The sequence below is a fragment of the Condylura cristata genome, unplaced genomic scaffold (assembly GCF_000260355.1).
Source record: "Condylura cristata isolate star-nosed mole 26May11 unplaced genomic scaffold, ConCri1.0 scaffold00006, whole genome shotgun sequence".
Classification (NCBI taxonomy): domain Eukaryota; kingdom Metazoa; phylum Chordata; class Mammalia; order Eulipotyphla; family Talpidae; genus Condylura; species Condylura cristata.
Genome location: NW_004567107.1, coordinates 8,924,899 through 8,940,089, shown reverse-complemented (window position 1 = coordinate 8,940,089; position 15,191 = coordinate 8,924,899). Strand labels below are relative to the sequence as shown.

At 54.4% G+C, this 15,191-nt stretch overlaps 1 protein-coding gene across 1 annotated transcript in view; it reads right to left on the bottom strand.

The window, feature by feature from the left end:
* The window catches only part of TTLL11 (tubulin tyrosine ligase-like family member 11), a 189,550-nt gene that overhangs the window by 18,716 nt on the left and 155,643 nt on the right, over positions 1-15,191 (bottom strand). Inside the window, 2 exon segments of the mRNA XM_012721575.1 lie at positions 6,041-6,147; positions 13,560-13,808. Coding sequence (XP_012577029.1) covers positions 6,041-6,147; positions 13,560-13,808 — 356 coding nt within the window.

Sequence of the window (15,191 nt, the reverse complement as noted above, 5' to 3'; positions counted from 1 at the left end):
CCTGGGCACGCACTAGCGAGCCCCTACCTGCTGCATGCCAGGCACAGCTCGGGGCTTCTGGGGGCCGGGAACAGCTCTGCTCGTGGAGGCCAGTCTGGTTAAAGGACTCAACCCCAGGCTTCAGTAGTGCTGGGATCAAGGAGTGGAGGCCTGGCCCGGTCTGAAGGCTGAGGAAGCTTCCTTGAGGAGGAGCCTGGGATTCTGGTGCTCAAGGAGCGGGGTCTCCAGCAGGGACGGCTACCCCTGGCGGAGGAGCCTCCTGGTGCCCCCACCTTGGCCTGAGTGAGCACAGGTGGGTCCGTGACGGGTGACCAGAGGGGCAGCTGATGAGGGAAGGGCTCCCCTCGTGGGGGCCCTCACCCAGGCGCTTGCCCTAGAGCCATGCTGAGAGACTGAAGGCTGCAGGCAGCAGATGGTGGACTCTGGGTCGCAAGGTGATGCAGAGGGCGGGCCTAGGACAGTCAGCACCCCACCCAGTCAGCGTGGACGGCAGGGAGGAGCGGCGAAGCAGGCCTTCAGACACTGGCGGGCGGGCACAGTGTTGGCTTCCGGATGTGGGAGCCCCGGCGCGCTGCTCAAAGCCCCTTCTTCCCCTCACCCCTCACCGTCCCGCCGCAGCCTCCCTTTCAGCTGGTGGCCTGGGTGCCTCCTCCCAACCAGACCATCAAACAGGGTGACAGGTGAGAGGCCGGGGAAGGGGGTGCAGCCACAGGTGGCGAGGGTAGACTTGGACAGGGAGGGGCCTGGCACTCTGGCCCTTGCTGCCACACCCCATTCCTCTCACAGGCGGGGACTGTCCAGACAGGGGCTTCTTCTGTCTGTTCCCAGCACCTGCGGGGCCCCTTGGGTAGGTGTCCAGGCGGCTTTTCCTGAGAGGGGGTGCCTGAGGGCTGGCCTGGCTCTCGGAGCATTTCCTGGGGCAGGCCCTGTCTGAGCGCCTTCCCTGCTTGGACTCATCTCATCTGCACAATGTGTTTATGAGGCCGGCACCAGCACTATCTCCACTTTACAGAAGAGTGGACCATGGAGGTTGCACAGCCAGCCAGTCACTGTGCAAACTCCAGTTTGTCCGACCCCAGGTCCCGTGGCTTGGGTTATATTCCCGGTCAGGAGGGAAGGCTCAAACCCAGGCATTCTTCGGGCAGCGGGAGACATGTTTACTTTGGTCGAAGAGTCGGTAGCATAGAGCAGACGTTAAACTATCCCGCTCTTAGAGTCCCCTCCGCAACCCGGTGCGTGCGTCTGTGAGTGTGTGTCACGGGAGGAGGAGGCAAGTGGGAGGACTCTCCAGTCCATTTGTTCTTGCTTTGCGGTCTTGGTTTGGATATGGGGGGGCCTTAGCTTACTGAAACAGCAACACCTGGCTGTGGAGTGAAGAGAGCCGTCAGGGTGCAGGCCCCCGCGGCCCCCAACCATGCATGGTACAGAATGCAGAGGGGTGGCCACAGTGCTCCCTGTGAGCGTGAAAGGCCGGTCCCTGGGAGCCGAGGCCCGCGGCCCCGCCTCCTGGCCTCGTCCTGATGCGTCCTCGTCTCTCTCCGCTGAGAAGTGCAATTCCACTCTGGAAGGAGGCGAGAGCCAAGTCTCAACGAGGGGCAGCAGCTCATGAGCTCAACTTGTAGGAAATAAGGGCATCTTCATGGGTGAAACATCTCTTTTCACTTGATTCTAGGCAATGAGAAGGCCACCGCATCCCCGTTTTGCTCTAACAAATCATTTCGATTTCTGTGTTCTGCTAGAAATTCTAGTGTTGGAAATTCAAATCTTTAATTTTTTTTTTTTAATGACAATTGCACTGGTCTGCTGGAGAGAGTGAGATTGCTTATTACTAAGCGCCATCAAACTCCTAAATGGTCACTGACGTTCCAACTGCTGGAAGGGACCAGCGTGCACAGGCCCGATGCACACGGGGTACGGATGAGGCCCCTGGGGGGGGGTGCCTGGCTGGGGTGGGGGGCGTCACGCGTCAGATGTAGGTCACCATCATGCCCCGGCTTTTGTTTTGGGTGATGAGTTGGTGGCTGCTTATTTCATCTTTAAAAAGAACTAATTAGAAGAGAGAAATAAAAGCAGGCTTTGCCTGGACCAGAATGGAAGTGTCTCATGAACCAAGGATGATTAATCCAATTCTATGCACCTGGTCCAATAAAAAACAAATCAACTGAAGACAAGCCTATTTAAGTGAATGCTCTGAGATTTAGGTTTTCATCACGTTGGGTGCTTTTCCTTACGAGTCCCCCCCCAACTCCGCCCCCCGACTTCACTAATCCTTTGAAATACCATTCTTCTTCTGTTCCATGGCAGGGTCTCCTGTGCAAGTTATATCCAGAAAGGTCTGGAGTTTGGGAATCTGCTTCTCCCTAGGGCAGAGGAAGGCCTGAACTGTGGGCGTCCGGCGCTGGGCGTGCGGTGATGGTCTCCTCCAAGCGCGCAAGCGTGTTAAGCTGAGAGTAAGCAGTGGAAAGGAAGACCCTGCCACCACGGCCCCGACTCCTGCCCTGGGGCGAGCAGGGTACTCTTTATGTCGGCATTCACCTGTTCAGCAATGTTCACTGGGCAAGCAGAGAGCCGCGCTGGGCTCTGGGCCACGTGCTAGCCCCTCGGGGACACAGAGCACATCGCGGGCACCTTTTCTGCATCCCTGGCGGTGCCACATGCATGGCACGCGGTCGATCTCTCAGTGGCCTGTGGTGGCCACGTGCGATTCCAGTTGCCGCGAGCGTGTGCTCTCTTTCTGTAGGGGGCTGGAGACCCTGGGTAGTGTAGAGAGGGCAGGGGGCTCTGAAAGCCCCAGGGTCTCTCGCCAGTGAAAAGCCTTCCACATCTGTTTCAATTTATCTCTTTAAGCCTCAAGTTCCTTATCTCGCGAATGGGAATAACAACCGTTATCTCACAGGATTGTGCGAGAATTATGAGATAATTCTTAACAAGCATTTTAAATTTCCGTGGCATAAATGTTCAGTATTATTTATTATTTTTCAGTATAATTTATTATTATTATTACCACCATTTGATTTTCTCTTGCACATAGGATCTAGAACTAATTTCTCTTCAGAGCCCAAGGGGCCCAATAACTGGTGGTGCGTTCCTTTTATTTGCTCGCTGAGTGAGAGAGGGGGCGTGCCCCTTGAGAATGAGGACGCCAGGTCTGTCACCTTCTGATGTCTTTCCTGTCAGTGCCACAGAAGATCGGAGACAGGTAAAGCTACCCCACTCTGACACAGCCCCAAACCTCTGGCCAGGAAGTAACTGAAACCAAGGGCCTGAGAATCCCTTGGCTTTGTGCCTTGAAGGGGAGGAAGGAGGATTCTGGCCTGACTCCTCGCTGACCCTTGCCTAACGGAAGACCCAACACTTGGCCACCAGTGTCCTCCCTTGTCATCCAATTGCTTCCTGAAGGGCTTAGGAAGCTCCTCCGTGAGATTCTGGGGTGTTCGAGAATGTGGGAAAGGAGGCCCCTGGAGTCTGTCCTGCGCAGCCCCTGTACTCTGCTACTTGAACTTTCACCTCCAGACCTCCCAAGTCCCGCCCCCCTCTGGTCAGTGAGCAGCATGGCTTGGACTGGGGCCAGGTGGCTGGAGGCTTGAGTTTAAATCTGCTCACCGCTCCTCACTGCCGATGGGATTTTAGACAAGTCACTTTTTGCTTTTGGAACCTCTGGTCCTCATTGAAAGATGGGATATAATTACCAACCTCGAAGGTCTGGTGTGAGAATCCTCGGGATGTGAGCACAGACGCAGCAATTGCAATCTCAAAATTGCAATTACCGCTAAGGACTCATCCGCCACGCTAGGGGCTGAGGCGCGCGCGGAGAAAGGTCTGGAAGATCCCAGCCTGATTCACTTGTCGGTATGTGCTAAAAATACATATTTTGTCTCTTCTCTTTAGTTTGGTCAGCAGAATGGAGAGACCGTGACTGGCCCCAGAAACCTCCCCGGAGCCGGTACTGTGGACAGCCCCTGTGGGTTCTGCTTCCAGGGAGCAATTTAAGAGGCAAACAAAACATGAAAAGCTACTCAGAATTAACAATGGGCCAGATGGTAATGCTAGTTTGAAGCAATAAAACATGATAAATAGCTTCCTGCTGCTACTCCTGATCAATTTCAATATTTAATAATCCCACTGCCACCCCACCCCCTCATCTGGCCCCCTCCACGGCATCCTGCGATGACTCCCCGCATTCAACTCACAGAGCAAACACTTCTTCGCTTTCTGAAGGCGTCAGCAGAAAGCATGCTGCTGACTGTCACATGAGCGCTCTCGGTCCTCGAGATGATAATTAATCTGCCTACTCTCCCGAACACGCTCTGTCTCAAACACGCTCTGTCTCAAGCCTCTCCTGGTTGCCAGGGAAGGCTGGGAGGGAGCCCCGACTGCAGAGATGTGACGGGAGCGCCTACCTTGTTGATGCTACCAGTACTGCCGGTACCCCCACTTTTGCTTCTGAATCTGAGAAAGGGGAGCAGCGTGGGGTCATTTCACCCCAGAGCCAGTTGGGAGGGCAGGGGTCCTTCCGCAGCCCAGTGTTAGAGCCTTGGCCACCAACCTCTGCGCCTCAGTTTCCCTCTCTGTACAATGGGGACAATCGGACCTTCCTCCAGGAGAGACCTAGCCAGAGCTGCACATGCAGACACCCAGTGCAGCGTGTGGTATGCGGGGCCTGCCCACCAACGGGCAGCCAGTGGTCGTTAGGAAACACGAGGCCTCGGCAGCTGGTGCCTGAGCACCATGCCGGTGCCAGGGGTCTGCTGTGCCCTGAGCTCAGGAAGCTGCAGCCCAGCGTGGTGCAGGATCCAGGAGGGGAGAACCCTGACGTCAGACAGACCCGCCCCAAGATTCTTGCCGAGTGGTGCTGCCTAATGAGATGATCTGCCTCAGATGCCAGGGAGGCTCCAAATGCTTTGTGGCCACTGCCTCAGGAGACCTCAGGGCACTCTGGAGAGCAGGTGGTGGTGGTATGGGGCTGTTTTACAGAAGAGGAAATGGAGATTAGGAGGTGAAATGGCTTTTCGAGCTTGCATCAGTAGGAAATGGCACAGTCAGTTCTAATCTGAATCTCCAACCTCTGATTTCAAGTCCTCTCTGCTGAGCCCCAAGAGAAAGTGGCTGCCTAGGGTTCCCCTCCTTTGGGCACCCCTTGTGCAGGGGGCAGTCGGGTGGAGAGGAAGCCTGGGTGCCAGGTCACCTACGCTGCAGTTTACTCGTCTGTGAAATGAGAATGCTTCTACTTGCTGCCCTGTTTCACAGAGACATTTGATGAGGAATATGCATGAAGGTACACTGCAATTCTTGATGCGCTGTACAGACGTCAGATGTAGCTATTACGACTTTTTGGAAAAACACCCTCCGTGAGGAAAATATCAGAAACTGTTCCACCCAGAGGTGGAGTCATGTAAGTGAAGCTTTCAGTGGCCCCCAGAACCTCGAGGGTCACTACCAAACTCGCCGGTGGCGTTCAGCACCTGGACAGCTCCAGCTGCCCTTCTCGCATGAGCCCACAGCCTTCCGCCCTCCTGGTCAAGGCCTAGACCCCGGACACTCCTGCCGGGTGTCCCACCCCGTTCTTGGGCTCACCTGCTCACCTTCTCCAAGAGGTCTGCCTGGATTCTCTCTTGTTCCCTGAACTCTCCTGTGAGCGTGTCCTCTGCAGGCTCTCTGACCCCCGCTTTCTTCCCTCCATGCCAGCACACAGTGCACTATACCGGTGCCATGCTTTCCTCTGCCTCCCACTCTACAGTGCGTGCCTGCAGGGTGCGAACCAAATGCTGGTCAATCTGTCCTATGCAAGGCCTGCCCCATGGAGTTTATACTCCATGAATGAGAGGCTGAGGGAATGGTGAGTGTTTCTAGTACGATGGGTGGGCGCAACCTTGTGACCAACAGAGCCCCTGAATTCAGGTCCAATTCAATGCCCCCGCTCCCAGGGGTTTCGAGAGCGGATCAGACAACTTTCTCCTTCCACCTTGACCTTGAACAAGAAAACGCGCCGCCCATCCCCACCCGACCCTGCGGGCCACGACAGAGGCCAGTCATCAGGTACCTGAGTCCCGCTGGTCGAGGGTCATGGAGTTCCATCTCCTCGTGATGTCAATGTACAGGATGTCCACGGCAGCCATGGACAAGCTGCTGCTGCTCAGCCTGCAGTTCCTGCAGGAGACAGGCGGGAGCGCGTTACTGCTGGAGGAGCCCGGGCTGCGGGCCCGCCTCGGGCCTTCTCCAGCACTGCTCTGCCTGGAAGGCCCTCCCCCCTCTGCAGCGAAGGGGGCATGGCAGGGATGGAGGGAGAGAGGGCTGTAAGGACAAGTGGAGGAGCAGTCATGTGGGTTTCTGTGGTTCCTTTAATTATGGATCAAATGGGCTGAGCAGAGCATCGGGATGGCAAGTGTTGAGTTGAATTCTGGGTCTGCCAACTTGAAGCTGGGTGGTGCTGGTTGAACCCTCTCTCCTTCCTGAGCCCCAGTTTCCTCACCCACAAGGCAGGGAGTCTTTATTACCCCCATTCTGCCTGCCGTACATGCCAGTGCAGGTCTCTGCCTGCTTGGAAGAACTGGGAACTGGGAGCTCCATATTTCAAAACACCCATATGCCTTGTCTTCACCGTCCCCATCCATCAGTGTCTGGGAAGCAGGACTTGCGGGTTGTGTGCACCTGCCAGCCTCTGGGGGAGCTGATGGTGGCATGCTCAGGTGACCCGATCATAACAGCATGTCTCCGGCACAGGCTGAGGCCATCGCTGCTGTCCGGAAGTGAGTCCCCCCCACCCCCCTGCCGAAATGCCCACCAGCTGAGGCCCTGGGCCACAGACCTGAAGGGCCAGCAGCTTCTGCACTTCACGCATCTAAACCTGCTGCCGGAAGACTTTATAGGGGCCCGAGCCCACAGAGTAGAACCTGAGGGTTGGCCCACGCCCCTTTGCGTGGTCTGTGGCAGCATGGTGGCGGGGGGGGGGGCGGGGGGAGGTGCTTTCCTGCTCGGTCCTGACTTTAGGGGAATTCCTTGGATGCAAAAGAAGCGGGTATGGGGGGCACAGGGGGGCAAACCACTGAGTTTCTAAAGTTTCCGTAATTTAGGCACTAAGAGGCCAAGATGTCAGACTTTTGGCCCAGTGTCAGTACGTTGCTTCCTGTCAAGGCCAAGGGGCTGTTCAGAATCCTCCTCTGCTTCCCCACTTGTTTCCTGGGGTGAGGTCTGGAAGTGCGGGTATCCTGGAAGGATCTTGGCTTGGGCATCACAGAGGCCAAGACTGAAATCCCGGCCTCACTGCTTTTTCTGGCCGTGGGACTGACACCTGCCACGCCTTTGTGTTCTGCTCCCGAAAATGAAGACAACGGTACCCGCCACGTGACTTGTGAGGATGAGCTGAGGTATGCGTGCCGGGGGGCAGGCACGGTGCTGGCACTGGGTGGCTCAGGACAATTGTCCCTTCCCTCCCTGGTCTCTGTCTCTCCTACTTTTCCTCCTGCAGAGCTAGGGCCATCTCAGGCACATCACGCACTGCCCTTTCAGTGAATGGCCCTGTCCTTCCTCGGGAAATGCAGCTCACTGGGCAGAGTCCGGGGGTCAGGCTTGGGCTCTGTCCAGGCCTTGCATTGTTCGGGTGCACCCCCACCCTCCTGCGCAGATTGTGCCGGGCGACGGGCCTCCGGTGGGCTGGGTTTGCCCTGGGAATGCTGAAAGCTGCACCTCTGTCCGATCCGGCTGAGCTGCATTGAGTGCTGCTTCCCACTTTCCCAACGTGTCCACATCCATCACCCCAGCTAATGATAAAGCAGCGCTTTGATTTCCAATTTGTCATCGTCCCTGGTGTGATAGCTCTCTTAGGAACCTGACTAGCCAGGGATGATTGGCAAGCAGGATCTGGGCATTCAGACCTCTCCAAAGCCGTGCACACCCCTCGCAGGGGTGGCTGGGAGTCTGCCCGGCATGATGCCCGACAAGCTGGAGCTCCTTCTATGCCAGAACACTTGCCCTTGGCCCACCCCTTTCTTTCTGCCTACATTTCTCAGGCCATCAATTCCCACCCTGCTTCCCCTGGGCGCCTGCTCTGTATTTCAATCACAAGTCACTGTGGCAGACTTCAAAGCAAATCAGCACGGTTACTGAGCCCCGGTAACAGCATGTCAGCGGACGAGGAGCTATTCACATCACCTGTCACGGAGATGGCTATCTCCGTCGGGTTCGGGGGACAGGGCTCCGTCCCTCCCTAGGTGTTCTGACAACCTCACGGCTCATTTCCAAAGCTTCGTTAGGAACAGCCACTGGTCTTCTCTAACGATCATGCTGTGTCCACTCCCCACTACCCCCCCCCCGGCCCCCCGGGAGGGACGGGAGCTCTGCCTGATTCGCTCTGTGGGTTAATGGAGTATGAACGAGGAAGCCAAACTGACCACTGCATAGAGTTATTTTTTTTGTGACAGGTAGAAAATAGAAGTGTCAAACCTTTTGCAGGAGCCGTAATTTACCAAAGAGAATTCTCCATTTATCCCCTTTCCCAAGGTAACTCATCCTCCCCCGTGACGCCTGCAAATACGGCTGATTGCAACATCTGTGACGGGACGGGGGAAGGAGAGGCCGTGCTGGAGGCAGCAGACAGGAAATGCCTTCAAAGAATTTTGATTCTGTAGGCATTTCTTGGGCACCATCTGTGCCAGACCCCTTCCTGCCATTAACACTCTGCATCCTCAGAACCATGCTGCAAGGGAGATGCTCCCATAGTCCCAATTCATAATGGGTAAGCTGCGACTCGAGCGAAGGGACAAGACGTGCTCCGAACCACACACTGGGATTCACATCCAGTCCTCCCCTGCAGGGTAGCGTGGTGGGTGGGAGCCCTGAGGAGACGTGGGGGGATGGCTCGCCAAAGGTCACGGGAAGAGCCCAGGATTCAAGATGCCAAGTCTCAGGTGGGGCTCAGTAAGATGTACTCTGCAGAGAAGCCCGGATGGGAAGATGGGGTCCAGAAGAAAGGCAGCCAGGGTTACCTGGAGGCAGGCTTTTCCTGACTTGACTCCAGGATCATCAGACATCCTCAGCTGACTCAAAATGTGATGACCCCACGGGGTCAAGGCTTTGAATGAATTTCTCATGTACTCAATACAGAATTTATTCTCTGTCCACTAGATGTAGGTGTCCTGTGACCACTCTGGAGGGTAGCAGTGACCCCAGACTTGTCTTAATCACAGAAACAGTTTCCCTTTATGCGCCGGGATGCAGTTCTTCAAATGATTAAATATATGGCAGGATGCTTTCTTCAGCAGATGAGAAATCCAAGCATTTTAGTAACATGAGAAAACTCCCTAAGAAGGAAAGGCTAGGCCAGCCATGAAAAAAACTAACCCTGGACTCAAACACACATGAGTTTGAATCTTGACTTTGCTGTGTGACCTTGAACAGACACTGGAGTGCCCTGCATCTGACTTTCCTTTTCTGTGCAAGGAGAAGAGGGCTACTTGGTATGAGGCCTTTGGCGGGACTAGCTCAGTGCCTGGCACATATGAGGAAGTGACCCATCTTCTCTTCATGAAGTAGAACCAGTGGGAAGGAATCTTTTTTTCCTCAGAATCAAGGGATGCAGACACATGATGGGAGAGAATCACAAATCATTCAGCTTCACTAGGAGCCTGAGCACAGGAAGACTGGAGATGATCATCCCCATTTCCGCTCGGCAACTACTGACATCTCACGGGAAATTTAGACACCAACTTTTCCCACTCCATAAAATCCTACTTAAAGAATTTCGTTTGTGTTCATCCTTTCTGTGAAGAAAAGAAGCTTGTTTTTCCTGGAGAATTTTTCTATAAGGTAAAAGCTAAGAATATTTGTTTTTATTTTTAAAAACACCAAACTACTATCTAAAGCTCTTGGGGGAGGAAAAAACCAATTGCATGTTACTATATATATATATATATATGTATATGTATATGTATATATATAGTAAATTTAAAAGCTATTGAGGTCCCAGATATAGATTCCACAATATTGCAGGAAAGAGATCGTCACCCAAGAGGGGATTTTCAAAGTGACTGAGGAGTTAATGATGGGTGGGGGTGGGGAGGCGAGGCCCCTTGTACTTCTGTTCCAGAACCTTCTAACACACCATGCTCTCTTGCTGAGAATAAGCCCCCCACAGCTACCCATTATGAAGTGTATTAATATCTCTTTATGAGAAAAGGGAGCGGAAGGGAAGAAAAAGAAAAAAGAGAAAATCATTCTCTGATTGAAAAGGAGCCCAGGCTCCGACACCATAAGGGGGCGAGTGGGGGCTCCCGAGTGGGGGCGTGGGGGCGGGAACGGCTCCGCGCAGAGAAGTGCTCAAACCGCCTCCGTTTCCTAGAAATAACCCGGATTTCGGTGAATTGTTTAATCTCCAGGCCGAGGAAATGGGAAACGCAGCCTAGGCAAATTGATGTCAAGTTCTGATCTAGGATATATTTGGAAAAACACGTTCTTAGTGAACTACACGGGGCGCCCCCCCTCCCCCCCCAGATAGTCATCCAAGGGAAGGAAAATAACAAAATGCAGTTCCCGCAAAGAAAGCGTCAAACTGAATAATCAGATCATTTCTGTTTCTCAGAGGAAGAGAAGTCTCCACACCCCAGCAATTATGATGGAATCAAAAAGGAGGAGAGAGAAAGAAGGCGCCCTTAATTCACGGCAACGTGTGCTGCTGTTGTGCGCCTGCCACAGAAACGGCACGGAGAGCTGGGGAGACGGTGGGGTCTAGACGAGGGGACGGCGGTTCATTATTTCTCATTTCTTGGTGGAGAAGAAAAATTGAATATGGCCAGGCCCGCATTAGCATAACTCACTCCTAAAACTGCTGATCTATGCAGCATGTTGGGACGCCGGGCACTGAAAATAAATTCAATCGGGATGTTTATTATTTTGTTCCCTCCAGTTCTCTTCAAGGAACTTGCAAGGGAGAGCGTGGGCAGTTGAGAGCCAAGTTCAACCTGCGCTGTTTGTGTGGGCGTGGGAAGGGACGACTAGCCCCTGCCGGAGCTGTCTCCTTGCAGAGGGCTCTGGAGAAGGGCGCTGGGTTCCATTTAACATATGGCATAAATATTAGTGGCTTGTAATGAAGCAAGATCTAAACCAAAGTGGAAAGGCAAGAGAGGAGTTGTTAGCAAGAGAACATGCAGCCGGGAAATGTAGCGGGAGGACTCGGATGAGTCTGAAAGCGCAGAGTCCCGTGTCTGACGATTAAGCCGCAGAGGGGGTGGCTTTGTCTCTCTGAAAGGGCAGAACCTGCTTCTCCCTGTCTTTCTGCAGCTTCAGGTCTGTGGGCCGAGGCCTGGGGAGGGGTGCAGGTGCCGTGGGAGGGGCACCCAGCTTTTGTCCACTGAGGCTGCAGGAAGCCCCCTGGGGACCTCACCCCCCCCCCTTCACGGATGGGGGGCATGGGCTGGAGGGGCAGCCACAGGAGCTAATGGCCCCCAGGGCCACAGCTTTCCCGTGCAAATGCCTTTAATGGCAGAGAACAAAGAGACAGGGCTCGTGCAGCCTATCACACAGGGACAGATTTGTGGCGATATTTTTGACATCTCTATTCCAGTCGGAGAGCATTTTCAGAGGCTTCTCCACCAGACCCATTCCCAAGTCTGTCTTCTCTTCCAGATCGTGTACGAATATAGGTCCTCTCAGCACGGACCAGGCCCCAGCTCCCCACCAGCCCACGCGGCAGTGGTCTTGGGCACGCACCCTGGCATCAAACCCGCACGGGCCGGTGTTCCTAGGCTTCATGCTGAGATTTTGCATAAAAGTCGGTATTCCTGGCTCCTTGTGAGAGACCAGCGGCGCGGGCGCACAGCCCAGAGCGCTCGGTCCTTCGGCCTCATGCTCGCCCCAGCTGCAGCCCTCTGGACCCCGTCCACTGGCTCGTTCCCACCTCAGCTGGCCACGGGGCAACGGAGGGTGGGTTTCTGAAGGCATGCTGTTTGCTCAGGTCTCTCCCTTGCTCTTAACATTTGAGTAGAATTTGCTACTCAAATTGCTAGTAGGGAGACAGCATCTCAGTTCCCACCGCAAGGTAGCCTGGGTGATCGGCCTTTCCAGATTTGTAAACACGAGCCACACTCGCCACCCATTCTCAGGCTTGCCCGGCCGCCTGGTCCGGGCACCCCTCCCTGTGCTGCCAGGCCCAGCCCCTCTCTCTAGAGGGACTCTGCCTCCTCTCAGGGACCTGCCGAGGTTTCCCCAGAAGATGAGCTCCCCCCATTCTGTACTTCCAGTATCTTGTGCAACCCCCGGGACCCCTTGGGCCATGGCCCTGTGTCGCTGCCAAAGCATGGCGCTGAATGATGTGCTCAGAGGGTGCTGTGCTGGGCTGAGAATCCTCCAGGGACAGCGGCATTCTGTGCACTCCGGGTGACCAGCCTTCCCGGGCAGGAAGGTTATCTCCAGTTTACAGGTGAGGGAACTGAGACTCAGAGGAAGACAAGGACTTGCCTGTAGCCATGTAGCTGTTGAGTGATGTGCTTGGCTCTGAAACCAGACCCGGGGGATCTCTCTCCGGGGACCCCTTCCCCCCAAGGCCCCAAACAGTCTCATCTGAAAAGCCTCCTCACAAAGCGCTTGCACGTACTACCTCGGGTTCACTAAAATGGCGAAATCCCTCCTGCCTAAACTTCTGTTTTCCGCCCCACTAGCAGCAGCAGCAGAAGCTTCAACTGTATAAAATTCATTGGGAGAAAAGCGTATGACAAAAAAGGTCTTATTCAAGACTTCTAATTATTTGCGTTAGTGACTAAAACTGTGAAGAGTGTGACTCTGCAGTGCAAAGTAGAAATATTAAAGCCGGAGATGAGAAAAACAACAGCAACTTCGAATGCAGGCCGCTTCTTGAGGTGGGGAAAAAATACACCAGCCTGGGTTCAGGTAAATCCACCTCCATTTCATGGGGTCATTGAGGTCCGGAGACGGTCATTAATTTAGCCGGGGGTCACCCAGCTCCAAGGTGCCCCTGCCGGGTCCCAGGGTAGAGGCAGGAGAATGAATAATCCCCAGAGGTTAAGGGGCGATGACTTGTTTTGTTGGCTGCAGCAAAACACGACTTGTTAATCTCATGTGTTATCTTTGAAATTCATGCAAATTTTGTATTATACTCTATAATATAACCATGTTATTTTTATATTAGAACAAATGTGTTAAATTATTTATCAACTGAATTATTTAACTTTTCTGAAATTGACACTTTGGGAAGAGGTGCTGTACTTCTCTGCTGTGGCTTCCTCAGGGCTCAGCACACAGCCTTGTGCCACTGGGAGAAAGCGACCCTGATTTCAGAAGCCAAGGGCTGTCTGACTGTGGGCGGGGAATCCTTTGTTTGTCTTTCAAGGACCTCGTTCACGTTACCTCAGAATGGATCTTCAGCCACAAGCATGAGATGGCTGTCAGACCCATAATGCTCACGAATTCAGGCAGCAAACAAGAACCACGAGGTGCCAGGCCCAGTACCAGCCGCTGGGCCAACAACCCCCATAGCGAAGATTCTCCCTGGAGCAGACTGGGCCCGCCATTCGCGGCTGGGCCCTGAGCCAGAGGAGGCTCCACTCACTGACCTTATGAAGGTACGGAAGCCTGTTGGCCCTAGCTTCATTGTGCCCTTGATCCCCAGGAACCGGATGAACAAGTTGGCCATCCTGTCCACCAGGCGCAGGTAGTTGAACTGCTTCGCGTACTTGGGGAACACCTGCTTGAGGCAGATGGAGGGCAGGTGGGCTTCTGGGTTGGTGCTGTCCTCCGAGGAGGCCTTGGTGGTCTCGCCGTGGGAAGGTTCATCCGTGGTGGCCAAGGGAAACTGCTTAGACCTGAAACACACAGGGATTGCAGGCAGAGTCGTCATGGGGTGGGCTTCGCAGCAGCCACGCACCCGCGCCCGCCCTCCTCTCCTGCCAGGCCCTGCGGAGGTGTGGAGGCTAATTTGGACCAGGAAACGGAGCTCAGAGAAGTGGCCTGCCTGAGCTCACTGGCTGAACCTGGAACCCCGAGGGGCTGGAAACACACGCCGCTTCCGCTCTAGCCTCCCCGCTTCCCGGCTTCCCGGTTTGCATGACTTCCCCTTACTGTACTCGCGAGCTGAGAGAGCACTCTGTTACGGAGCAGTCTGGATGGGATTTCGAACTCCTACTTATCGGTAGTAATTGAATAATTAAGAAATATAAAAATCTCTTGGAGGGCTGGCAAGAAGCTATCAGCACAGTTCAATGAACAATTTGCAAAGACACATTAGCTCCCCACTTCTAGGAATAGGCACGATTACGCTTCCTGGCTTGGAACATATACAAAGCAAATGATCATAGTGTTGTGATTTCTTCGTCTGGATATTTTATTCTGAAATTATCCTGATAGTCAAGAACATTAGCGGTTGAGCACTCTCAGATCTGTCTCTAGCTTGGAATGTTCTTCTCAAGTATAGCCCCACTCCAGCCACCACCTATTTACCTTTTGGGAAGCCCGCAGGCATCACGGATAGGAGTGACCATTCCCTCTCACCCCAAATCTGGCTTGGCTTTCCCTTTCCTTACATGTCACCACCATCTGTCAGTTACCCAGGCAGGAAACAGAATAAATGCGCCTCCTCCCAGCCTTCTGCCTCCACCACCCACCCTTCCTCCTTACTGTTCTCTCCAGCCAGCTCCTCTCCCTCCCCGCCCGGTGCTGTTAACTCCTGCCGGGACTGCAGCTCAGGCACCCTGCCTCTGGCCTTTGCAGCCAACTCACCCTACACACTGGCAGCAGTCACCCCCTTTAAAGCAAACCTGGTGGATTCCCCACCTGCGCCGAGTGACGCCCAGAGCCCAGCTAACTAAGCCCAGACTCCTCCTTCTGGCATGTTCTGATTTCTTGTCCACCTCCTCATTTCTGACCGCTGCCTGTGGCCCCCACCTCCTTCACGGCCTGGATCACCCCTGCGGCCGCCACGCCCCCTGCTCCCGGGACTCCGCTCCTCCGCACTCAGCCCCTGTCTGCTCCTCAGCTTAGCTTGCTTTCCTGGCTCCCGTGCTGGCCATGACTAAGCTGGGGCCAGTGGAGCCCTTTCCCACCTACTGCGTCCTTCTGAGACAACGCCCTGGTGGCACCAGCGTCAGTTAAGGCTGCACGATTGGCTACTTATCCAGGAAAACGAGAAGCAACTCTCATGGTGTTAAGCTCAGCTCCAGGCCGTGCCTACCCTTCTGTAGTGCCAGCCT